The sequence below is a fragment of the Mchenga conophoros genome, linkage group LG3, assembly GCF_057382185.1.
Source record: "Mchenga conophoros isolate Kocher_MC1m ecotype Shallow Benthic linkage group LG3, M_conophoros_male_GT1.1, whole genome shotgun sequence".
NCBI classification, from domain to species: Eukaryota; Metazoa; Chordata; class Actinopteri; order Cichliformes; family Cichlidae; genus Mchenga; species Mchenga conophoros.
This window is the reverse complement of record NC_140528.1, coordinates 10,372,304-10,399,596: the sequence shown is the minus strand read 5'-3', so window position 1 is coordinate 10,399,596 and position 27,293 is coordinate 10,372,304. Positions and strand designations below refer to the sequence as shown.

Sequence of the window (27,293 nt, the reverse complement as noted above, 5' to 3'; positions counted from 1 at the left end):
AAATAAAAGCCCTTTATGGGCCCTGTTAGAATCAATATTTCATTCTCATTCTGTTGTTTGAGAACAATAACAGAAAAATGTGCACTTGAGAACAAATTTATTGTGAATTCAGCTGTTCAGCCTATTCAGCCTTGTTTCATCCTTCTGTCAGTGTCACTGACTGTCACTGTGACTGTGGACATACAGCATGGGAAACATACACATGGCTGACACCTTATTAAGTACACAGTGGCCACTATCTCAGGTATAGTACACCTGTGACCTAATAAAGTGTATCTAAAGTTACAAAATGTTGTCTCTGTCCAAATATTTACGGACCTAACTGTAGGTCTACTTTTAATGAAACTCTCAACATATCAGTTATCATTAATGTTCCTGCAAACAGACTCCTTGGAGACCCCTACATAAATATCCATGAACTATCCAGCTAGACTAGTGTGTCTGTCCCTGAAAATATTCCTGCATGTGTGATTGTTCATGTGTCATCTGCAGGAAACAAACAGGAAGTGAGTGAAAGACACAGGAAATGTTTCCAGCTCTTCCTCCTCTATCAGATTTTCTCTCCATACCTGAGAGTGTCCAGTCTCCAGCCTGGATCCTTCAGTCCAGCCGACAGCAGCTTCATTCCTGAGGGACCTGGATGATTGTAGCTCAGGTCCAGCTCTCTCAGATGGGAGGGGTTGGAGCTCAGAGCTGAGGCCAGAGAAGTACAGCCTTCGTCTGTGATCAGACAGCCTGACAGACTGCAGACACACAAAACAACAATCTATCTGACAACAGTTGTTTTCTCTTTGTCACAATAACATCTATCCATCCATTGTAACTTTATTTATAAGTGACAATACCCAACAGACAACAACAGTCATCTGAAGCTGTTTAACAGTGTAAGGTAACCGCCTCCACTGTGAGCAGCACTTGGTGATGGTGGGAAGAAGAACTCCCTTTGACACAAAGATCCTCCCAGTGAAAACAGGCTCCAGGAGGAGCATCTACCATGACTGGTTGCAGGGTGAGGGGAAAGAGAAGAGATGAGCTCAGAGAGACAAGAACAAAACAGAGAGACAAAAGTTAAGGACATGCAGTAGTGACATATAAAAGCATCAGGAGTGAAAAGAGGGGAGAAGAGAGCAGAGCATCATGGGAAGTCCACCAACAGCCTGAGCCTATAGCAGCATAACTAAGGGATGGTTCAGGGTCACCTGATCCAGCTCGAACTATAAGTTTTATCAAAAAGGAAAGTTTGAAGCTGATCTTCAAAGTAGAGAGGGTGTCTGTCTCCTGAACTCAAACTGGGAGCTGCTGCCACACCCAGTCCAACATAGCCAGGCTTTCTTTGCTGCTTTGACAAAACCTCAAATCCCAGTCAGAGATGATGAGCATCACCACAGTGATGATCATTTCTCTGTAACCCAGGCTTTCTGCTTCAGGATCTGTGCACGCTCACAGGACAAGGAGACCTTTAAACATCATTTCACTAACTGGATGGACTGAGCTCAGCCTACAGATGAACTGGTGCCAGAGATCATAAAGAACATCAAACAGTCAAATTCAACACTTTAATGGAAATATGAGATTAATGCTGCAGACAATCATGAAGCTGCTGAATTCATGAACATCAAGAATGCAGCGAGTGGTAAAATAAAGATTTGACCTCAGTGTGCTCAGTGTTCCTGTCTATTCCTAACATATTCCTAACATGATAGCTGCACTTTAGAGCTCTAAAACTGGAACTGACACATGTTTAAACTCTACATGTTACTCAGTACATTCAGTTCTGACACTCGCCCACAGTCCAACAAAGGAAACATGGAGATCACATCAGTTTGTCATCAAAGTCTAATTATTAGGGCAACTTAACCTGTTATAATCTCGTTAACTCATTAATTGATTAACGTCAGCAATTATTTTAATCACAGTTTTTAAAATCATGATTATTGTGAAAGTGCTCACTGGCTCTGAATATACTGTAGCTGTGTAACCATGGTTACCTGGGAGTTACAGAAAGGTGCAGAACATGTGATTCATGTTGCACAGCAGTGGGACATTTGAAATAAAGTCAGCACACTCAGTACAGATAGTGCATCAAATATGATGCTGCTGCCAGACGTCTGCCTTTGAACACGTCCCTGCATCGCGCACAACACCAAGGTTGCCATGGCAATCACAGCTGACAGGGACAAAGTGCACAGCTGGAAGCCTGCAGGTATATTTAACATGATGTATTTCTCAGTGTCCTGATTAGATTAGATTAGATTCATGTTTCAGCTCAGACTGACAGAAATATTTGAACTGCTGCTGTGTTAAAGGGAACACTGCTGTTAGAAAGCACCTGATCTGTTTCTGCACACTGAATTTTTTTTTTCTTTTTATAGTTACTAAATAATAAACGATATTGTGCAACACTCAAGACAGACAGCGCACAGTGTGCTTTGAGGCAGCAGCCAAGAAAGCTGTAGTCCGCGTCTGTGAATACCCATGTGTACACCTGTGTGCATACCTGTGTGGATCAGCATGCTTGCATTCCAAAGGTTTCTCCATGTAATGATCTGCTAGGGAGTGTGGGGAGCCACAGCCCTGTCCTCTATGGTATGAAGCAGGTATGGAGGAGATCAAAACTCCAGACATCCAGAGGCCCCCAGAACACAAGAGACCAAGGAAGACCCACAGAGGGGCAGCTGCGCCACTGTCCCAGTTAGAGCTAAGGAGAGTCCCAGATGAGGGCTCATTCAGCAGCCGCGGAGCAGAAGCCAGGGGGAGTTGCAGTGACGCGCCCGTGAGCTCCGCCGGCAGCCAGCTGTGCCTGAGTGACCGAGCCCCAGGCCGAGAGGCCGGGGGCACCCCACCTCCGAAATGGCCCGAGCGAGCCCCAATAAGTGGCCGCCAAGGAGTGAGCCGGTATGTACCCGGACGCCCACCCCCAGATACAAAGAACCACCAACGCACCGACACCTGAGGGAGTCCGCCACCGGCAGGGGAAGTGGTGGTGGGTGGAGATAGGCCTCCAAACCTTGGAGGGCCCGAGATGTCCCCAGAGAGGTGGCGTCTGATACCCAACCTGACATATAGACACAAACATACAGGCACACACAGACACAAACATCCATTCCCACCCTCATGCTCTCATGTGCACTTCACACTCAACCGACGTGGAGACAGACATAAAGAGACGCTGTACACACGATCACACTCCCCAAGCGTACTCTACCAACCGGGTCTAGGTACCCTTGCCCCTGGAGGGGGGAACTGCACCCAGACCCAGGTGGTGTTACCCTTTTCCCTGCGGTGGGGAGAGGCAGACCGACCCGACTCCGCAGCAGCAGGGAGGCCCCACACCCCAGACCGCAGCCGGACAGCCAACTCCTCCTACTAGCCCCCCCGCTCCAGCAGGCCGCAGAGAACGGGGGTGAGAGAAGACTCCAAACCTCCCTCCACCCGCTCATTGTAGTGTTGATGCATGTGTGTTCTAAGGTGCAATTAAAACCCAGGAGGGCATGGAGCTACCTGCCAGAGAGCAGCAGGTAAGCACATAGTCCCTCCTGTTAGCCCTCAATGTCTACGTGTATTTAAAATTGAGATAAATGCAGTTCATGTTGTCAACTCAACCTGGACTGTTGAAAGAGTTTTTCTTTGTCTTGTTTCTGACTGAGATTCTCCAAAGGAAATCCAGCACAAACACACACTCAAAGTCCTGCACAGTAAATGAGCTGATGAGCGTTTGTGCTGCTGCCTGATAACAGAACAATAGTTCTGCTGCTTCCTGTTCTGGAAACACACATTTATAAATGTTCACTTGCTGTTGATCAAAGGTATGTTGGTGGCTCTGGACGCTGAGGGAACTTTGTAAAAAACTAGATTAAAGTCTGACTCCATCCTCCATTTAAATAACTCACAGCAACAACTGAATAGCTTTGCCTTTGTGTAGCTGACACTTCATTTTAATGTCCTTCTATTCTGGTTCATCTGGTCTCAGTTTCTATAAGCACACAGGTTTCATCAGTGACTCTATGACCTCAGTAATCTTTGCTGGGCCTTAATGCTCTGAACAAAGCTGCACAGCACAAGACTAAATAGAAATGAATCAGTCTTTCATTCTCACTGCTGTTTGACTTCAGCTCTCAATGTCCCACCATAACCCATGGAAAGAATTACTGTCCATCCAGGCTGCTGAACATGAAGCTGAAGAAGGTGGAGTATTGTGAGGGCTGATGGAGATGATGATGAGGAATCCAGGAGCAGTGGGTGGATGGCAGCATCAGCATGAAGGATCAGTGTGAGAACACATCATCATCCACAAAGGAAACCAGTCTGAGTGTCTGACGCTCTTGTTAGAAAGACGCAGTCCCAGCAGTTAGCTTGTCTGCTAGTTAGCTGAGAGCTAACTCACTTGTACATTGAATACCAAACTGTGTAAACCAGGGGTGTCAAACATATGGCCCGTGGGCCAAATCCAGCCCTTGAGATAATTTCATATGTCAAATATTGATGAATTTTCAGGCTTGCTGATAATCAATGTGAGCACGGCTGAGATTTTATTCTGATGAGCAAACCATGTGGCCAAACACTTTAAGAGACAGACTGGGATCATACCATTATGTGAAAGAAGACATGTCCCATAGACAGCAAGGGTGGTGGTAGAGACCAGTACACAGAGAAATGGGAGCTGTACTGAAATGCAAGCGTGTCAGGAAAGAGTGAAAAGGCAAAATGAGCAGCATCTGGCTGCATTTCAGTGATATTGGAGACCACAAAGCTGAGTGCAACATTTATACAGGAGATATACAGGAGACGCTGAGAGTAGAACTGATAAAATTAGGAGCTGGCTAAAGTGAGACCCATTTTTATTTCCACCCATTTTCCACTGTGGAGGACAAAAGGTTTCAAACTGGTCCAGGTCTTAAACCTCACGTGTTCTTCCTAATAGCAGTAAATGGATAAAAATAAGGCTTTTATGAAAACACTGAATAAAACTTGCTGCCTTTAAAAAGACTAAATGTACAGTTCAGTATTGAATACTACATAAAATAAACTATATATAAAGTGTGTCTGAATGGCAGAGATGCAGAACTATGTGCATGTAGCACAGAGCCACGGCTCAGTGTCTGAATGAGTCTCACAGACCTGAATGTGCTGTTGAAGCCATTTATAATTATAACGTAATTCTTTACTCGTTTGATCTGCTCCTTACCACAAGCCACCAGACGTAGAAGGTTTTGGACTTTTAACTATATTTTCTGAAGTTTTACAACTTTTCTTACTGTTAAAAACCTCGTTATGGCCGTTCATGCTGTACAAAGTAATTAGACATGTGTGGTATCTACAGAAACGTCAGAATCTCAGCTAAAAGTTCACAAAACCATCTCAACAACCACCAAACAGCTGAAACAGCAGGTGAACAGATCACACAAAAAAGATGTAAACACAAATCCCCCTGATCATCTGTTTTTTAAACATGAAGCGTAGTTTTGGACGTTCATTTACTGCTGGTTCAGTGAATTTTGGTTGGACAGTGATGAAACTTGCAGCCTCAGAATCTGTGAGAAGTCTGCTTTCAGCACGCAACAGCATTGTTGTGTTGTGTGGATCCACCTCTGCAAACTCATCACTGTTTCACCATCATATTTTCTACTTAGACAATAACAAAGGAAGCAGTTCCCAGGAACTACTTCCTGTCTTGTTAACATAAGAGTACGTTGCCCTTCAAAACACCTCCACTTCTCCTCTTATTAGAGGACTGCCTTATTATTAATCTGCTAATTCTGTCAGTTGATGAAAGAAAAATGCTTGATCTCACCTGAGAGTTTCCAGTGTACAGTGTGGACTCTTCAGTCCTTCAGACAGAAGCTTCACGCCTGAATCCTTCAGGTTGATGTTACTCAGGTCCAGCTGTCTCAGATTAGAGGTCTGAGAGCTGAGACCTGAGGCCAGAGCTTCACAGCTTCTCTCTGACAGGTCACAGTGACTCAGTCTGAAAAATAACAGATAAACAATTACAAAAATAAAACACTTATGTTGAAGTGTAATGAGATACTATTATATTTAGCAATATTTCATCTTGTTTTGTCAGGAAACTGAGCACTGATGCAGAGCAACATGTGGAGAGAATCAGAGGAGAAGAAGTGAAGAGAGAACAGCAGTAAAACAACACTGAATTGTTCAGTGTGCTTTTGATATCAACAGAATGTGTCAAATTTCTTTATTTTGTATTTGTTTTAGTAGAATTGATGATTATCACTTAGATAACAACCACAGGCCAGGTCTAAATTGCACTTTGGTGACAGTTACACCCAGAAATATTTCAGAAATGTGGACAATTTGTGCTCCATTGTATTCAGTATTGAACAAACTGAGTACCGATGACCACTTAATATTTTTGATATTTTATTTGAGTTGTTCCACCTGATCTGTGTTAACTAGAATAAACATTTAAAAGCTAAAGCTATGATCACATATGTACTTACAGAGCTTTGTTGGAGGCTTTGACCACTGGCAGCAGCCTCAGTAGAGCCTTTTTAAAGGCTCGTGTTCACACTTAGATCATCGATTTCTACTTACATTTCTTTCTGGGAAAAATGGAGATTACTTTGAAAACGAAAACAATTTTCCCCAAAAATCAGCCCTGGATTAGTAAATCACTCCAACATGTTCTCAGGCAGAAGAAGCTGTCTTGTTATGAGGGAGAGAAGAAAAGCAGCTAAAATCAGGTGTAAAAGTAAAGCAGAGGATGAGCTGAATAAAGGACACTCAAGGCTGGCTTGGAAAGGAATGAAGTCCATGGTGGGGATGCAGAACAAGGAGCAAAGATGAATGTGATGCTGAATCAGCAGAAGACTTGGACTCATTTGATTCCAGCTTTGATATCATTGATTTCAATGAAGAGCTTTGTGATTGTAGCAAAGGGCTGGTGTTTGTGAAGGTTCGCAGTTATCTAAAGAGCTTAGAAAAAAAGGCATCTGGACTTCTTTAAGTTTTTTGAAGACGTTTCGCCTTTCACCTCTCATCCAAGAAGCTTCTTTATTTCTAGGGTCAAATGGTGGAGAGTCCCAGATTAGCCTGTGTACAAACAGACTTCAGCCATATGAGAGTGAGTGTGAGTGAATGAGAGCACACACAGGACACTCTGATCTCTGAATGTGTGTGACGCAGTGAAAAAGAGGATTGTACTGGATATACTGTGACTGACAAACAGAGTTTAAAGAGAAAGGTGTTTGGATTAAAATGGATTATGCTAAAGTGAACGTGCTAATGAAATCTGGACTGACTGAAATGTGAAGTGAAGATAATTCAGATGTAAAAGAGAGAGAAACTGATAATAAGGTGGGGCTGGAGATCAGTGAAGGGCATGTAAACACCCAATTGGTTGAGTAGATATCAGATCGACAGTTTCACAGTTTTCCCTGTGGATTATAACTTTAAGAAAATGTGACATTCATCAAGGAATCCTGCTCTCCGGATTATTTCCATGAACACTGAGCTGGATCACATCTACAGTGCTGGAAGTGCCCGTCTCACCACCAACCTCTCTGTGCACATTCACTTTTTAACCCTTTGTGAGACACTAAAGGTGTAAATCTGAGTATTTATCTATGTTAGGGCAAACACCTCTAATAGGTTGGTTTAGTCTTTCCAAGTCATATCTTCCCTTAGATCTGCGGTCCAGGCTCCTAAAATCATCCTAGTTTAACAAGCACTACAATCTAGAGGAGAGCTGCACTAACAGGTGTGACTGATGAGATCTGACCTGCAAGGATACTCATGTTTATGTATATCAGGACAAGCAGGGAAGACCTGGACATCAACTCTGTCAGGCTGCCTGAGTCCTCTCACCCACATCAGCTCAGAACTCTGCATTATCTACTGAGTCAGACTCAGAGGATCAGGGATCAGAAGTTCTACAAAGAGTAGAACCAGACTTCCTGTATAGAGGTGTGTGGGCCTACTGATCCACAGTGTCAGCACAACTTTCACATCATATTCATCTCAGCACAACTAAACCATGAGACTGACCTCAGAGTTTCAAATCGACATCGTGGATTCTCCAGAAGAACACACAGCTGCTTCACTCCTGAATCCTGCAGGTTGTTGCAGTCTGCACTCAGGTCCAGCACTCTGGGATACGAGGGGTTGGACTTCAGCGCTGCTGCCAGATAATCACAGCTGATCTCTGACAAATCACAGTCCTTCAATCTGAATAAAAAATGAAAGATGTAAGTTTATTAGACAAAGTGTGAGCTTGAAATCATTCAGTGTTTCATCATCTGTTCAGAGCTGAAGAAGGTTCAGAATGTAGAAGTTTAGAAAATGGAAACTCCAAACAGCTGAAGCCAACAGGAAGCAGCTTCAAACAAACACAACAAGAGAAAAAACTCTGAATGTTTCACATTAAAGTCGTACATTTATCATAAAAACAGGACAAAGACTTGAAAAAGTCGTGTTTTTCCTTCCAGGAACAACAAGGCTTCACTTTTAAAGGTGAAGTGTGAAAGAAATGGACATATTTGAAGTCCAACACCTTTTTCCAGTCACATTATTAAAGCAGACAAACTACAAGCTCATTTTCATTCCATCAAGTCATCTTCTGACCTGGACTAACAACACTGGTCTCTATGTGCAGCTGGCTGTGAGACCAGTGCTCAGGGAGCGTCTACAAAGTGCAACACTGAAAGAACATCACACACTCATTTGCTTCCATCATCCAACCTGAAGAGGAAACAGAGACGGCTCCCCTTCAAAGTAAAAGCTGCTCCTTTTGGACACAGTATCAAAGAAAGTCTACAGTATAACATAGAAAAGACAGAACAAAGTTTTGGTTGTTTTTAAATTGTGCAGAAATGAAACTACACTAAGCTCAATTATGTGACAGACATTTCATCCCATGTCAGTTTGGCCTCATCCTGGGCCGGATTATCCAGCACACACTCTGACCACAGGCCCAGGGGCCAACCACAGCTGGGCTCCATCCAAGAGACAGGAAACAAACCAACACAATAATAAAAAGCACCATGTGATCTTCTTACATCTTCAAGACAAACATAGTAAAAACATGAGCATATTGGCATCGTTCTAATCCCATATGGGAGCTGCCAGTCACTGACTCACACTGCAAAACAGAATTGTTGAAGATTTAATTTTAATTTCAATTGAGATTTGATTTTTTTCTTGTGTGCAACACAGATTTTCTGTGTGCAGAGACGTGCCAGCAGCGCGCAGTTGCACGAGCGCAGCTTAGAGGGAACATTGGGCACCACCACAGTTCACTTCAACAAAACTTTACTTCAGATTTGTTTTCATGTTTTGATCCAGTGATGAGAGCCGTTTCCCCCATGTCCAGTCCTTGTACTAAGCTAGGCTAAACATGTCCAGGGCCTGTCTCTGTGCAGCTTTTAATCTGATGTTAATAAGGTAGAAATGGAGGAAGAAGAAAATGACTTCATCAATCAACATGCAGCTACCAACCCAAATGGTGAGGTGGTGGTTAGTTATTACTGTTGTTTCTGATCCCCTACATTATCCTACATTCAAATATATTCTCCAGCTACAATAGTGTTTGTGTTCCTAAAAGGATTTCATGAATGTGTTACTGTTCATGTCACATCTGTATGAAACAAAGAGGAAGTGAGGTTTATCCTTCATGATCACAAACTGTTCCAGCATGTAAACCTGAGATCTGTGTGGAGCAGCTGACCTGTACGATGTGCTCAACACAAACATTATTTACCATCAGTTACTGTGTGACTGAACCACGTGGGTGTATGAAACATCGCTTTCAGTTTTAATAGCACATGGCAACATTCAGACCTGAATCTATACAGTAACACTTTGATTTGTTACAGTGAGGAGACTGTTGAAGGAACGATGAGGGGAAACTGTAACAGCAGCAACAGAAACCAGGAGACAAAGCTGAGGTCTGGGTTCCTCTATGCTACACACAGCCTCCTGCTCCTGGACTTTAGTAAACACATAAATGTCTCCAAGTACACTTACTTCAGAAACTCTATTAAACTCATTACAAGTTTACTTCAGCTTTAAATTACTCACAACATCAGCACACATGAGTAAACAAAGTAACTCACAGCTACTGTTCAAGTTTAGTCATCTTTAATACAAATATACCTCATTATTATGAATCTCACAGCTACCTGCTCATTGAACTGAACAATAATTCTGTTTGACCATTAAAACAAAATATGTGACTGTAAAAAATGTTCAGACAGTAATTAAGAATCTCCTAAGCAATCCAAAGACAAAGAAAAGTTCACCTGCCAATTCTATAAAGCTTGGTTGTTTGTACAATAATATCATTTAATGATATGTTTGGATCCTGACCTGAGAGTTTCCAGTGTACAATGTGGACTCTGCAGTGCAGCAGACAGAAGTTTCACCCCTGAATCCCGCAGGTCATTGTTACTCAGGTCCAGCTCTTTCAGACTAGAGGACTGGGAGTTGAGAACTGAGGACAGAGCATCACAGCTTCTCTCTGAGAGGTTACAGCCACTCAGTCTGGAAGAAAACAAACAAACAATTAAATCAGTCAAATGAAACATTTTTAATGCCAGCATGCAATACAATTATTGGTTAACTAAATAGCTTCATTAAAACACAACTCTTCTTCTATAGCAGCACTTACTCCTTGTAAGCTCCACCTGATCCACCTTCTGAGTCAGAAGACATGAAAACAAACTGTAAATCTAGTAGAAACATGATTGGAAATCTTCTCAGATCCATTTGTACATTTAGAGCCTGATCCTGAAATATAGCAGCACGGACATTCACAGCAGCAAAGGGTTCTTGCTGATCTGAGCTGGCTTGGCCCTGGCTTATTGAAGATTAAAGAAAGTGGAATCAGCTGTTCAAACCCCCACAAGGCTGCCCGCTGTGGCTGAAACAATGGGACGGGTCGTGACTTCTCAAAATGGGCTCATTGAACGCAGCACGGATAAGATCTTGAAGAAGCTCATGGTGGTCATGAGTTCTCAGACTTTGCTCTTTGAGCGCAAAACCGATAACCTCTCGGAGAAGCTCGTGGCTCTCCAACGGGAGATTGAGAGACGAGTGACGGACTGTTAGATCAGCTGTCAAATTGACATGCAGTTGTTCGCACCAAAGAAAGCCACCATCATTTCATGCGGCTAACATACCGGCGCGAGCTGTGGTCTCAAGGCTGGAGCTGAACATAACAAATCTCACCCTGATAACAGACGGTGTTTAGACTGTTCCTTCCCATCCTAAGCATGCTTATCCCCTCCCGGTGCAGACAGTGGGTCGAGGGGACCAGCGCAAATGCTGCAGGCCCGGGTGCGCTGTCTACACCGGCTGTCTCTCACCTTTTACCCATCCCTGTTGCTTGTCATGTGCTTCTATGGCGCATTAAGAGTTTTCATGTGTTCTGCGCTAAGGTCATTTTTTTTGTCTGTTCTCAAACTGATCTCCCTGTTGGAGCTCAGTCTGGGAGGAGTTCTTTTTTCTCCTCATCTTTCCTGATGTTGTGCATTTTCTGCTGTTCGGTTCCGGGTCGCTGCTCTAGCGGCTGACCGGCCAGCTACCTAGCCTGACCCGTCTCCCCAATGTGATGTTTGTGTATTGTATGTATGGTTGGAAAGCTCAGTATCCTAATTGCCCCTTGAAAATAAATACAGTGTTCTGAATCTGAATCTGAAAAGATTACAGAAGACGACTCTGTTCAGTAAATATTACGCTCATGCTGTCAAGAAATACCAAAGGTAGGTAAAACTCTGGTTGTTGCAGCCATCCAGTATGACATGCTTTGTACTGTCCTGCTGCAGTTTGTGACACCTGGTTGATGAGTTGTGAAGGATGATGAAACAAACACTTCACTCAATGTTTGTCTTCTAAACTGGATGTAATTTGGGCAGCCGATAGTTTTTCTTAATCTATCCCAGCTGCAAATAGGAACACAACAAATAAATAACTTTACCCACTTGGATCCTTATCATTCAAGATTGTGAAAAGAGTCACTACTCAGAGAATACTGGAGATTTTAGATGAGAGAGATTGAAGGTGATGAAGGGGAAGAGTTTTCACAACTTGAGGCCTTTTGTCTTCACTGTATAGGGCAAAGAAGACAGGAAGGGAGGGAGAAGTGAGGAGAATAACACACAGGAAATGGTCTTGGGCAGACTCAAACCAGGCCCTGGAGTCACGACTCTAACCTTCAGTGCATGGGTCACCTGCTCAGCCAGGTAAGCTACAGCAGTCAGCAGTGTGTGAGTTAATTTGAAGACAATGATGACTATAAGTCAGGTAAAAAAAATACTATCATCAACCAACAAGGGGAAAACAGTGAGCTTGAATGACCAAGCTTTGACCAAGGGTGGCTCACTCCTCTGTCTTCTTGCCCAAGGAGTGAACCACCATCAAGTCTGACTTTAGTTTACTTTTTTTGTTCTTTTTTTAAAATCAAGATTAAATTTTATAGCAACCACAGCAGAGATGACCAGGGAAGGTGTGCTTGAGGGGATATAGCTACAACAGCTGGTTTCAGACTGAAGATGAACTGAGGTGCTGCACCCAAGTCTGCAGGTTCAGGGAGGGACAAACATCTGCTGCAACCAGATTGGAGTGAGAGGAGAGAGCAGGCCAACAACAACAAAGAAACAACAAACACACTGTGGAAGACCGAAGCAGAGTTTAGTTTAAAGTGGAACTAAGGATGTTTCTCTGGCTGCCAGGATTCACTGAGTAATTCAAATGCTTTCTTTAATGCAGGACCCACCATGCATGTAAAAGCAAGTGTTTCACCAACATTTGTGACTAAAATAGACCTGCAGTAGAAATGTATCTAGGAGCATGCATGTGAATATAAAGTATCACAACATCAGGCACATGCAGCCTAAGTGTTTAAACAAAGACTGATAACATAACAGCAGCAGTGATGATCAGAGTTTATGGTGAATCCAGCGTCTCGAGTTCTGGAGGCATCAAAGAGGTCACAGTTGTTTTGGAGAAATCCCAAAACTTTACAAATTCATACAAAGACAGAAAACCTGGTGAAATAAATTACTGACACAGTTGGATGTTAAAAGTAAAGACATGAGTACAAATGTACTCACAGAGCTTTGTTGGAGGCTTTGACCACTGGCAGCAGCCTCAGAAGAGCCTCCTCTGAAGCTGAGTATTTCTTCAGGTCAAGCACATCCAGATCTTTTTCTGATGACAGTAAGATGAAGACCAGAGCTGACCACTGAGCAGGAGACAGTTTATCTGTGGAGAGACGTCCTGATCTCAGGGACTGTTGGATCTCCTCCACTAGAGAACGATCATTCAGTTCATTCAGACAGTGGAACAGATTGATGCTTTTCTCTGCAGACAGATTCTCACTGAGCTTCTTCTTGATGTACTGGACTGTTTTCTTATTGGTCTGTGAGCTACTTCCTGTCTGTGTCAGCAGACCTCGTAGGAGAGTCTGATTGGTCTGCAGTGAAAGACCCAGGAGGAAGCGGAGGAACAAGTCCAGGTGTCCATTTGGACTCTGCAAGGCCTTGTTCACAGCACTCTGGTGGAGAGATTGTAGGTTTAGTTTGTTAAATAATTTAGATTTCTTGGAGGTTGTTTGTTGTTGTTCCAGCAGATTGAGTCCAGAGTTGATGAAGGTCAGATGGACATGAAGAGCAGCCAGCAACTCCTGAACACTCAGATGGATGAAGCAGAACACCTTGTCCTGGTACAGTCCTCTCTCCTCTTTAAAGATCTGTGTGAACACTCCTGAGTACACTGAGGCTGCTCTGATATCGATGCCACACTCTGTCAGGTCTGATTCATAGAAGATCAGGTTTCCTTTCTGCAGCTGATCAAAAGCCAGTTTTCCCAGAGACTCCATCATCTTCCTGCTCTCTGGACTCCAGTGTGGATCTGTCTCAGCTCCTCCATCATACTTGACCTTCTTCACTTTGGCCTGAACCACCAGGAAGTGGATGTACATCTCAGTCAGGGTGTTGGGCAGCTGTCCTCCCTCTCTGGTTTCCAGCACATCCTCCAGAACTGTAGCAGTGATCCAGCAGAAGACTGGGATGTGACACATGATGTGGAGGCTTCGTGATGTCTTGATGTGGGAGATGATCCTGCTGGCCTGCTCCTCATCTCTGAATCTCTTCCTGAAGTACTCCTCCTTCTGTGGGTCGGTGAACCCTCTGACCTCTGTCACCATGCCAACACAGTCAGGAGGGATCTGATTGGCTGCTGCAGGTCGTGTGGTTATCCAGAGGCGAGCAGAGGGAAGCAGTTTCCCCCTGATGAGGTTTATCAGCAGCACATCCACTGAGGTGGACTTTCTAGGGTCAGTTAGGATTGTAGTTTTGTGGAAGTCCAAAGGAGGTCGACACTCATCCAGACCATCAAAGATGAACACAACCTGGAAGTCTTCAAAGCTGCAGATTCCTGCTTCTTTGGTTTCAGTAAAGAAGTGATGAACAAGTCCCACCAAGCTGAACTTTTCCTCTTTCAGCACATTCAGCTCTCTGAAAGTGAATGGAAATATGAACTGGATGTCCTGGTTGGCTTTGTCTTCAGCCCAGTCCAGGCTGTATTTCTGTGTTAAGACCGTTTTCCCAATGCCAGCCACTCCCTTTGTCAGCACTGTTCTGATTGGTTCATCTCTTCCAGGTGAGGCTTTAAAGATGTCTTCTTGTCTGATGGTTGTTTCTGGTCTGTCTGGTTTCCTGGATGCTGTTTCAATCTGTCTGACCTCATGTTCATCATTGACCTCTGCAGTCCCTCCCTCTGTGATGTAGAGCTCTGTGTAGATCTGATTCAGGAGGGTTGGGTTTCCTGCTTTAGCGATGCCCTCAAACACACACTGGAACTTCTTCTTCAGGGTGGATTTAAGGTTACGATGACAAACTGGAGCTTGAAGTTCTGAATGAGAAGAAAAACAAACACTCAATTCCAAAAAGAACTAATCTTTAAAACATGTTGCTCCATCTTCCATCTCTGGAAAATGTTCATTTATCCAGCAGCTTAAATCTTTAGATAAATCCTCTTACTGCTCTGCAGACGGTCAGCCAGCTCCTCCTGCTTCATTCTCCTCAGGAAGTCCACTGTGATCTTCACAAATGCCTCTCTGCTGCTGCTCCTCTGACTCTCTAAGCATTCTGGGTAATCTGGACTCAGAACCTTCTGGATCTTCTTCAGCTCGTTCTTCACAAAAGTGATGATGTTGTCCTCCAGCAGCTGGAACAGAATATTTATGAATGAGCCAATCAGACTGAAATCATGGAGCCAAACATCAGATCCATGTTGGACACACTGACGATCCACTGGTCTACAAAGAGCAGCATGGAGATGACTGTGAACAGAACAGATGTAACAGTAGTTGTTGTACATGTACAGACCATAAATATGGAGTCCAGCTGTGTTTGATGCTGCTGGGCAGACTGACCACTGGGAACCTCTGAGCTCTGCTGGTCCACTCTGTGGAGGAACCATGAAGGATTAGATCAACACAGGATAAAGATCCAGGAGTTTCTGCTCAAATAACTTCATCTGAATCAAGTCTGTCAAGTTTTAAACTCTCAGATTGTGAACATATCAGTAATTTTCAGTCTGTTTTCATGGACGTCCTTTCAGTGGTGATGTCAGGGATGATTTTGAAGAAGCTCATCAAACTGAACCATCAGCAGATCACTGCTCCAAAACCAGAACATGATCCGAGTCTCCCTCCACCACCAGAACACCAGCTTTACTAACGTGGTAGATCAGTGTAGTACAGATCAATAACTGATGAGTCATTTGATCAAAATCACTGAGTGCTTCACGTCTGACCCTCTGATGCTTCTGTAGACATTTTGCATATTTAATGAATGTCTGACAGTTTTACATTCATTCTATGAACACAGTGGAAATGTTGTGTTATAGTCTCCATGTTGTTTCCAGCATCATAAATTCTTAAGTTCAGAAAATTAGATTCTTTCTTCACAGCTGAAAAACAACAACATTTATTCTCTATTGAAATCTGCATCGTCCACTCCAAAGGTCACAATCTGAAGGTAACATCTGGTTTTGTTCCCTGTGGTTAACTCTGAGCATCAGTATGGTGGGATTTATCCACTACATCCACACCACTGTGGTTCAGTGTTGTCCTGATGGAGTAACAGCAGCCAGTATGATCCAGGCTTTAGCTGCTGGGTCTCTGTGTGACCTCTCAGACTGTTTAACAGATCAGACACAAAGAGAATCAGAGCAGCTCTGTTCTTTAAAGACAAACATGAACCCACTCAGGTCACACTTTCCCCACAGATATGAGCATCACTGTCCTCAAACAGCAAATGACCAAGTCGAACATTTGGATCTTTTCTCTTTCATTGTTTTCTTTTTAATGAATCTTTGTAACAATCTGAGGATGTTTCAGGTCATATTTATCCAGGAAACACAAACATGTAAAGGAGTCATCACAGCTCTCTGACCTCGTTGCTCCAGGTTCACCACTGAAGTCTGGGGGTGGAGTTTTGGACCGGTCACTCCTCACAGACGGACAGCTGGACCCTGCAGACTGTGACCTCTGACCTCTGCAGACACAAACATGATTGAAGCAGCTGTGATCACACAGACTGCAGATAATGCAGCTGTTTCCTGTCAGTAACATCCTCTTAGATTAGAGTTCAGCTTTTTACAGGAAAACTGGACAAAACTGATTTTTGTTACAAACTCATTTTCATTTCCTCTCAGCTCACAAACACAGTCAGACAATCAACCAGAGTCAACACTGATTATAATGTCAGTGCAGAATTATTTCTGTTACTCAGTGAGTTCAGCTCTCTGACCTCGTTGCTCCAGGTTCACCACTGAAGTCTGGATTATAATCTTTGGACCGGTCACTCCTCACAGACGGACAGCTGGACCCTGCAGACTCTGCTCTGTCCTCCTCTTCCTCCATCATCATCTTTAGTCAGTCTGAGAGGTAAACCACAAACACTCAGTGAGTTCACATTAACAGGAGGAACTGACCTCTGACCTGTCATGTGACCATGAAACCAGGTCAATATGTCTGTAGGTTCAGTCATCCAGGTCATGTGATCTAAGGAGCTTGGAGAGAAAAGAGACGTCTTTAAGTTTCTGGAAGACGTTTCATCTGAGAAGCTTCTTCAGCTCTAAAACCAAACGGTGGAGAGTCCCAGATATTTAAACCTGAGAGGGAAAGAAAGCATGTCGCTGACCCACCACTGATGTTATTTCAAGGAGGAAACTGAGAGCCTTTGCACCAGGAGCACAAACATCAGCTCCAGCAATGATCCACTGATGTGTTTTTATTCCATGTATGAATGTTGTTATTGACAGAGATGACGTTTGTGTGTCAGTGATGCAGTGACTGTTGTTGTTACCTGTACAGGCTGGTTAGACTCTATGAAACAGATCATACAGATCTCTGCATGTTAGAAGAGACTATTAAAGGTCATGAATGAGACAAAGGCAGGGAGGCGTCCTTTACAGCTAAACAGCAGAGTGAGAGAACAGCCAGCACCTCTACATTTATCACATTATACAGCACATGTATGATACTGACAGGGATGAGAAGAATTTAGTGATTCTGATCCCATCATTGATATTACTTATTGATTCTCAGTAGCTCTGCTCTGACAGTCACCACCATCACTGAGCAGCATATCAAAGACATTTGTGCACATTAACTGCATGTTGTGGCTCAAATGTTTGTGCATGTTGGAGGCATTTCCTCTTTGTTGTGATCAGTGTTGGTCATTACTCAAAACAGTCATTATTACACATATTACACAGAACACTTTAATTAAAAGTAATGGAGTACGTTACTTCATTACTCCTCATAACATTACTTTGATGTTAAAATGAACAAATGAGCATGTAACAACATAAAGCTGAGGTACAGCCCCACACACCAACACAGATCCTGATGAGGTCACGTGATGTTTCTCTGAGTGTTTATGAACACAAATCAAAGATGAAACAGCACAAAGACACTTCAAAGTGATTCTACTGTAGAAACATGAACAGGTAGAAACCTGCAGCCTGACTGCTCATCACTTTGTTACCTGTTCAAGTTCAGCAGCAGCAGCTCACTTTATCACGGTGCTGGTCTGGGGTCAGTGTTTACTCAGCTTTAACTCACTCTGGGTTCTTGGCTAGCTTAGCGTTAGCTTAGTGTTAGCATGCTGTGTGCTAGCTTAGCGTCAGAGCTCTGCAGGTGTCTCCTGTGTAAATATTAATCACAGTGACAGTAAAGGAGGTAAAGGGCTGTGACGTCATCACGTACGCTGCGTCCTCTGTGGGCTCTGAGTGAACTCAAAGTACAAACTACAAGTACACAAACACGAACGTAGCTCAGAGTGGCGGACACACTCGGCCTCGTTGGTCCAGCTGTGAGTCCGTTACCGTGAACTATGGAGCGGCAGATTTGTGCTGAACTAAGCTGCACACAGCTGATGTTAGCCAGGAAACATTACACACTGACTTTAATGGAGAGACCGGAAATACAAACACACACAGTTTGTTGTGTGAAGAAATCAAACACGAGCTGAACAAACAGTAAAGTTCCTAAAGACAAACTGTTAAAGGAGGAAACAAAGCAAACTTACAGTTTCTTCACACACCAACAACAAGCTCCACTCCACACCTGGACACTAAACACGGACACACAGGTGAGCTGCTTCCTGGAAGGAGGTGGGGCTCCACCTGAAACTCAGCACAGGTGGGAGGGGCTCAGCTCTGTGTGTGCTGATGTGTTAACTTTAAAAATATGCCGTCTGACTGCTCAGACTGAGTCAGAGTAAAGTTCACATGCTGACGTGTGGAGACATGAAACCTTGTTGTAGCTGCAGGTGTGAACACACTGATCCCAGATCAGCTCTGCTGTATTTGTAACATGAACATTTCTGCTGCAAAGCTTCAAATGTTCAGCATGTTTCTCTGTTTCCAGTCTATAGATCCAGTCACACTTTCTACCTTCACCTGTGCAGTAAAGACTGAGAGCAGAGCTGAAACCAAGCGTCCAATCAGTGAGCAGCATCAAAACCTGAGCTTCATTCAGACTCTGTTATTGAAGATGTTGTTGGTACAAAGTTCATCTGCTGCTCACATGAATCCATGAAAGATTTATTTCACTGAATGTTTCTTCAAAGCTCATTTCAACCTGTTGAAGTCATGAATGAAAGTGCAGACTGAGAGTGGATCACATGATGTTTGAGGTGTGTCATGTGACATGTTCAGTATTGTCACACATGTCTAGATTGTCCCTGATATCATAACTGCTCAAACACTGATGATTATATTTGAAGAATTATTCCTGATGGCAGCAAAGTTTGAATGGAGCTCTCTGTCTGTGCTGATTTGTCGCCCTCTGGAGGTCAAAGCACAAACTGCATGATGTCACTGTAACCACCACAGAGACAGGAAGTGTTTTTATGACTGAAACACTGAAATGATGCTAACGGCTGTCGTTAGGCTCACTGACAGCAGTGCTGATGTGTTCATGTCAAACACTGGCTCAGGTCAGACTCCTTCATCCTTCTCCAGCGTGAGGCCGCCCTCAGACCCACAGGAGCTCTGACCTTTGACCTCCTGACCCTAACCATTTTAGTCTTGTTGCATCTGCAAATCCATCCAAACTGTAGCCGAGCAAAAGAAGCTGGAAGTTGTTCTATGAATGATGTTGTTGAAGGAGCTTGGAAAGAAAAGCGTCTGGACTTCTTTAAGTTGCTTGAAGAGGGACATGGACGTCTTAACGCCCACTCACATCCTGGGACATTTGATCACAGGAAATCACATGATAGCGTGGGGCTAGATCTCACAATGGGTTCACCCAAAACCTTGGCTGATTGTGACCCACACCCGTTCTCACACCGTGGCTCGTGTGATTAGGTAGAGGATCAACAGGGGCTCCGTGTCCCTGAATTTAAACTGAATCTAAACACACCGTGCACAATGCCAAGTTAGATAATGGTTAAAAGAACAAGATAAGAATAAATAAAAAGATAAAATAAGGATAAAAAATAACTTAAAAAAATAAAATAAAAAGATAAATAACTGCAAATAAGTACAAATAAGTAACTGAAGACACGTGTGGTCTGCAGATGTCGATGTACATGGATGTACATGGAGTTTAATGTGCAAAATGAACTTAGTGTGCAAAGTGACCTGATGTGCAAACTGCAGTTTGAGGTCGGTCAGCTGTTCAGGAGTCTGATAGCAGTGGGGAAGATGGAGTTGTTGAGTCTGGATGTTCTACATTTCACACTTCTGAACCTTCGTCTCGAGGGCAGAGGTGTGTCTCTCCTCTGGACTCTGTGATGGTAGCTGCTCTGCAGAGAGGGCAGCGGGGTCCTGATGATCTTCTCCACAGTTGTTATCACTCTCTGCAGGCGTTTGCGGTTTGCAGTAGTGCTGCCGTACCATGCAGTGATGCAGCTGTCAGGCTGCTCTCCACAGTGCAGCTGTAGAACCTGCTGAGGATCTTGGCCAACATACCAAATTTCCTCAGCCTCCTCAGGAAATACAGCAGCTGCTGAGCCTTCTTGACCAGCTGTGTGAGTTTGAGTCCCTCACTGACTCAAACTCCTTCAGTGACACTTGCAGCCTTGCAGATTAGTTTGCTGATCCTGATGCATCTCTGGAGCTGATGCTGTCCCCCAGCAGACAACAACAACATAGATGCTCTCACTAGTCCACTTTACCCTCTAATCACATCTCTGACATCTGCAGGTTGCTCCATAGAGACTCTTGTGCAATGCCAGGTGTTTGTGTTTGTCTGTAGGTACACATTAGATATGACCATAGACGCACACACACAAGTGAACACAGCAGCACAGATGGTTTCCACCTGCTTCCCTCTTTCTTCACACAACTGTGAGGATGATGAAGAGGTTTCAGGACGAGGTGGTCAGCAAGCACAGGATAAAGCAGGGCCATGAAACTCTCTGGTGCAGCAGATGTTTAATCAGACTCAGCTTTAGGCTTCTTTTCCACCTGGCAGCAAAGTAACAGCTTCACTAATGTGAACAGTCACAATGTGTCAGAGTATTTTTGCTTTCTAAGATTTTATTATTCATATAATAATCAGCTAAGAGTGTTTATATTTCTGTTCTGTACTCAACTAGCTGCATATTTTAATTGCTGGCTCCCTACTTTATAACGGAAACTGCTTGCCTTCACATTATCAGTCTTTGCCTTCACATTGTCACTGTTTGCCTTCACACTAGCAGGAAACCGCCACCCACGAGTAAGAAACAACCTTGTAGAGAACACGAAGTTTTTTGATAAACCACACCTGTTTTCTTGACAAGATAAGGATGATATTTCCTTTTTTGTATGCTTCATGATGTGTATAAATAAAGCCAGACTGCACCAAGGAGGTGTGTGAGTCTCTCCCTGAGTCTCTCACCCGTGCACGTTTAAAACTGCTCTAAGTGTCTGAGTGATATTTCATTGCATCTGAGTACTTTGATAATAGAATATCTTTAACATTTAATTGGTCCTTCGAGCCGGAGTGGACATTGATATTTTTTTCAATGCTCCAATAGGAGACCTTCGTCAAGTCCTGACGTCGTGAGAAGCCCACGCTGTCGACTCCTCTCCAGGCAGAGGATAAAGTCCAGAGACGTGACGTTCGGGTTCTGGCCAGCATTCTTATAAGAGGTCCACGACTTCAGGGGTTGATGAAGGAAACCAAAGCAACCACACAATAACTCAGGTGAATATTTAGCACTCACTCACATCTTGCGCAAAACGACTGAGGCAACCTGTGGTCTATACATTAAATAGTTTCCCGTCAATGTATGACAGATTAATTAAGTAACATTCTCGTCTGAAAAAGGACTGGTAGAGGTTACAGCTCGCCTGAAAGAGGGCTTGGAGCAAGTTTAATGTCAAAATACGACAGGATAGTAACATTCTCGTCTGAAAAAGGACTCGTAGAGGTTACGAAGCAGCTCGCCTGAAAGAGGGCTTGGAGCAATGTAGAAAGACACAGTGTTGCCCAGAATAAAAAACTCATTACGCGTATAATCTGTTGTTTTACTGTTTTGTTGGTGGAGTAAGTTGATTTTACAGCACATTAAGGAGGCTGAACTACTCCACCGAATTGTTTACCGTTGGTTGCTCGAGTTCTGGTGGAACGGGAAAAGGTTGTGTTTCATCACATAAAATTGACACCGCTTTCAAGGCTAGCTTGAAAGTAGAAGGCCGTGTCAATAGCCTCTCCCATTCCTCGTGCCAGAGAAAGCACCACGGGTGTGTATGTGTGTGTGTAAACGTAAATATATCTATGAGCTAATAAAAATAATAAGAAAGAAAAATGGGTAATAAATCAACAAAACTCACTGCTGACGAGCAGTGGCTAGAGAAAAATGTCCAGGCGCCGGACAAACTGCAGTGACTGATAAAACCCTTATTAAGTGAAAACTAGAGATCAAAGTAGTTTAAAAAGGTTGGAAACAGACCTCAACGAATAGATATAAATATAAGAAGTACAAAAATAAAATAAATAAAGACAAAATTACATTAGAACTTATTTTTAATGTATTGAAACTAATAATAGGAAGGATAACAACCTGTAAACTTATATTAACAATGAAACATAGTTGGCAAGACGTTCATGCCCAGAATGTATAAAATAAATAAAAGGAAATAATTCACACGAAAACCTTTTAAATAAAATAGAGAGATGCATAAGGTACATTAAGGCTGTGTCATTGGTCAGCCAAGGAAAGTGTGTGAAAAGGTAAATGTCTCCAGCTTGGGAAAAGGTGAAGCTGCAGATCACCCGAAGCCCTTGATGGACACAAAATAAAATATAAAATATATAATAATAAATTGCTTGGTTAGACATGCAACAGAAAGAATGAAAGTGACCGAAGGTTGGATCTGAGATGAGGCAAACAGAAGACCAGTCTAAAAGTAGGCACAAACCTGTTCAGAGAAGAAGCAAATTTGTACAGATTGGATGAATTCTAAGTTATCTGTTTGCTGAGTAAGATGATCCCAACTATTAAATTGGCTCAGTAGTAGTATAGTAATATACACTTTTATATACACTGATAAAATGTTGTAATATACTGTTGTTATTATATGGAAAGAAAAAGATGATAATAATAAGAAGTAACCTAGTCAGTATGATGTGAGATGGACAATTGTTATGAAGTAGTCTGCATCAAGCTTAAGGTTTGCTCAAACTCAGTATAATGACATAGGAGATGAAGAAAATAAAGGAAATATCTAAACTACTTAGGTGCATAGAGGCACTTGACATGCTTGAAAACCTGGATAAAATATTACTGAGATATAGAGCACATCTATAGTAACAACTAATAAGCCAAACCCTGTAGACAACAGCTAAAGTTACAGGATTGTGAAGCTGAATTAAATATGTGGACACCGCTAAGTTGATGAGCATGTTACACATTTTCTTTTATTTTTTATTTATTTGTTTTTAGAGCAGAAGCTGCATAAAAGCCAACACATGCAGCTGTCTGTGAGCTCAGTTTTCCCTCACATGTCTGCTCTGTTTCAGTAGCAGCATTTTTCTTTTTGGGTCCTGACTCATGTATGTTTTCGGTTTTGTTTGATTATTTTATTTTGTTGATTTGGAAACAAATTTGTGACAATACTTGTTTAAAATATGTAAGATGTGTGAGATGTGTGAATTCTTTGAAAAACTAGAAATTATCTAAAAATGCCTCAAGTGAGAATGTAATGTTCCATCTATAGAGAAGAAAAAAAAAATCTTGCTGGAAGTGATCACCTTGCCAAAACAATTGGCACTGTGCACATGTGGAGCACATCAAAAAGACAATTATATTGTCACAAAAGGAAATAATTTTGCAGAACAAGCAGCAAAACAGGCTGCAAACAATCGGCAGAGCTACTAGAAACCAACTACTGCCTACAAATACCACTTGATGTACTAAAAACCGAACAACAAGCTGCAACAATCACTGAACAAAACAAGTGGCTGAAATGTGGAGTAAACTGAAAGATGACTTAATGGTCTGTGATGGAAAACCTATATTAACAGAGTCATTACACAGGACAGCGGTTGTAGTGACACATGAGGTAAACACCTGTGTCAACAGGAGGGAGATATAGTATAGATAAACAATGCAATACACACTATAAATTTTGAAACTTTAGCGAATAATTTGTAAGAACATGCCTATTCTGTCAAAAAACAAAAAACAAAAAAAACAACACAACTCACAAGGAAACCCACATGGATTTTATTGAACTTAACGAATGCCAAGCATCAAGATATGCTCTAGTAATTATAGATGTATTTTCAAAATGGCCAGAAATCTATCCAGTAAAAAAGAGCAGATGCAATATCAGTGGCAAAGTGTTTATGCAATCACTTCATCCCCACATATGGCATTCCCAGTCTGATAAGGTCAGACAATGGAACACATTTTGTTAATGACATCATCAGCAAAGTCTCTGAAGCTCTAGGATTTAGCATCAAACATCACTGTGCATATCACCCACAAAGCGCAGGATTAGTGGAAAGAACTAACGGCACAATAAAACAGAGATTAAGAAAATGCATGGAAGAAACAGGAAGACCATGGCCTGAATGTCTAGGCCTAGTAAAGATGTGGATGAGAATAACACAAGGTTCTCAGAAACTTACACCTTTTGAAATCATCCACGGGAGAGCGTTTCCATTGCCAATTACCAGTGAACCTATTAATAAATCAATAAGGGAAACTACCCTAGCAGAATGGATGACTAAACTGTTTGAAAATAAAGAGATTGTGTTAAACAACCAACTGCCGAGTGATTTCTCTCCAGTGTCTTGCAGGTTACAACCAGGTGATTGGATCCTGATCAAAGTACTCCAGAGAAAGAATTGGAGTTCACCAAGGTGGGAGGGCCCATACCAAGTCCTACTTACCACACCCACCGCCTGCAAAATAGCAGAAAGACCATCTTGGATCCACCAAAGCCACTGTAAAAAAGTGAGTGACAATCCAGACGCTTAGACGCCGGCTCCCCTGGCTTCTAGGTGATCTATTGGTGAAGGGAAGGGCTGATTGGGTATATCCCGCCCTTTTTTACTTCTCGCCAATAGTCTACTCACCAGAAGTCTAGGTGTGCCTGGTCATCATGAAGACACTTGTCCTCCTAGTGGCCAGCATTGCGCTCCTAGTGAGCCTACTAACACTCACCCAGATGAGAGGAAATAAACAACACCACCTGCAAAAAAGATGGACACATGATAATTCGCATCTGCGTGACCTGAACCAAGACCATAACCACCCATGGATGAACAACGCGTGGTATAGATATGTGTATGATAGAACACGCACCGACAACAGCACGGAATGCTATGTATGTTCACATATGCCAACAACAGCCGTACACGCAACAATATATGGAAAGGCACCTGAACTTGACGAAGCGATGTGTGTGTTCAACAAAGCAACAACTGGCAATTGCACACGCAGAGATTTGATGGCAACAGGACTGACCCTAAAAGGTCAAAGCACAAAGAAAGAAGACCTAATTCCATGGTGTAGTGACACAGACGTCAAACGTGTCACGAAACCACTTTCACAACGACGTATTCTAATTGAACAGACAACCCCTTGTGCCTACAACCTGACGAACTGGAACTACACCTGCAACGAAAAACATTGGGTAAACGTCAAAGCCAACAACACAAAAAACAAATCATTCGCCATAGTTTTGCCGCCGGACATACAGCACCCAATGTGTTTCAACTTCTCCGATGGAAACAGGAAACTTGGACGAAACCGCAACTGCACACAGACACTTGACCTGACCCAATCCAAAGGAATACACACCTTCAAAAATGGAACTTTCTGGGTCCAGAGAGCCGCTTGGGCCTGCGGGCCTAAAACCTACTTCATGCTCCCACCGAACTCCACCGGTCTGTGTGCACCAGTACTAATTTCAGACCACACCTTCAAGATCACAGCAGAAACACACACGTCAAGAGCAAAACGTGAAGTTGCTGAAGTCACTGAAGTAATGCCACATGACTCAATCTATGGATCAGATGTGCCCAAGAACTTCAAACTATGGACTGATGGTCAGAAAGTCCTCCACTCCTTGTTCCCTTGGGTAGGAGTTGGGAAAAACATGCTGAGGATCGAGACACTTGACTATCGATTTGGACTGTTCCTAAATGCTTCAATGAAAATCAACAAAGCGCAAAATGAAGAAATCGACGCAATACGCATTGTAGTGATGCAACACAGAGTCGCACTAGACATGATTCTAGCTGAAAAAGGAGGTTTGTGTGTATTGTTTGACACTACATGTTGTACATACATCCCAGACAACATACACTCACAAAACATGACCGACGCTTTGAACACCTTGAGAAAGATTAAAGATGCTGAACAACAAGACTATGTCACAAGCACTGATGATTGGTTGACATGGTTACTAGGTGGTTCATGGAAGTCCCTTCTGATTAAAGGACTTGTTGGAATAGCATTTTTGCTTTTACTGTTATGTGTTTTCACAACATGTGTAGTACCCTGTCTGAAGAAAATGGTATCAAACATGGTGACAACTTCTATCAATGCTTATGTGATGACGTCTCAAATGGAAGAAATTTTGAAAGATGATCCATACAGTAATGTTTAGTCTAATTGAACACAGGACTGTTTTATGACGTTCAAACCGAAAATGTTTAGACAAGAGGTTATGAACTGACAAAAATAACAGTACTGTCATGTGAGAAATCTAAACAACAGGAGGGAATGTCAGAGTATTTTTGCTTTCTAAGATTTTATTATTCATATAATAATCAGCTAAGAGTGTTTATATTTCTGTTCTGTACTCAACCAGCTGCATATTTTAATTGCTGGCTCCCTACTTTATAACGGAAACTGCTTGCCTTCACATTATCAGTCTTTGCCTTCACATTGTCACTGTTTGCCTTCACACTAGCAGGAAACCGCCACCCACGAGTAAGAAACAACCTTGTAGAGAACACGAAGTTTTTTGATAAACCACACCTGTTTTCTTGACAAGATAAGGATGATATTTCCTTTTTTGTATGCTTCATGATGTGTATAAATAAAGCCAGACTGCACCAAGGAGGTGTGTGAGTCTCTCCCTGAGTCTCTCACCCGTGCACGTTTAAAACTGCTCTAAGTGTCTGAGTGATATTTCATTGCATCTGAGTACTTTGATAATAGAATATCTTTAACACAATGTTAAACGTTTCTATATCTTCATATATTTTTATCTGTTGATGCTGCAGAATAAAGTCTGTTAACAGAGTGCAGGATGTGTAGAGCAGGTCCAGCTCTCCCTTTACTGTGTCCACTTTCATCAGCCCCTGTGAA

General features: G+C 42.7%; 2 protein-coding genes across 2 annotated transcripts in view; one reads left to right on the top strand and one right to left on the bottom strand.

The window, feature by feature from the left end:
• Window positions 1-550: 550 nt before the first annotated feature.
• The window catches only part of LOC146577218 (protein NLRC3-like), a 184,246-nt gene continuing 157,503 nt past the window's right edge, over window positions 551-27,293 (bottom strand). Inside the window, exons 4-7 of the mRNA XM_085252228.1 lie at window positions 14,997-15,183; window positions 13,068-14,868; window positions 5,792-5,965; window positions 551-743 (exon numbers count right to left, since the gene is read on the bottom strand). Coding sequence (XP_085108354.1) covers window positions 551-743; window positions 5,792-5,965; window positions 13,068-14,868; window positions 14,997-15,183 — 2,355 coding nt within the window. The remainder of the gene's footprint in view (window positions 744-5,791; window positions 5,966-13,067; window positions 14,869-14,996; window positions 15,184-27,293) is intronic.
• On the top strand, window positions 21,063-27,094 carry LOC146577226 (uncharacterized). The gene is made up of 2 exons (XM_085252280.1): window positions 21,063-21,667; window positions 24,760-27,094. The coding sequence occupies exon 2, from the start codon at window positions 25,075-25,077 to the stop codon at window positions 26,584-26,586; it is 1,512 nt and encodes a 503-aa protein (XP_085108406.1). The 5' UTR covers window positions 21,063-21,667; window positions 24,760-25,074; the 3' UTR covers window positions 26,587-27,094.

Coding starts and splice junctions, on each gene's coding strand:
- LOC146577226 (XM_085252280.1), top strand. CDS start 25,075: ATGAAGACACTTGTCCTCCTAGTGGCCAGCATTGCGCTCCTAGTGAGC.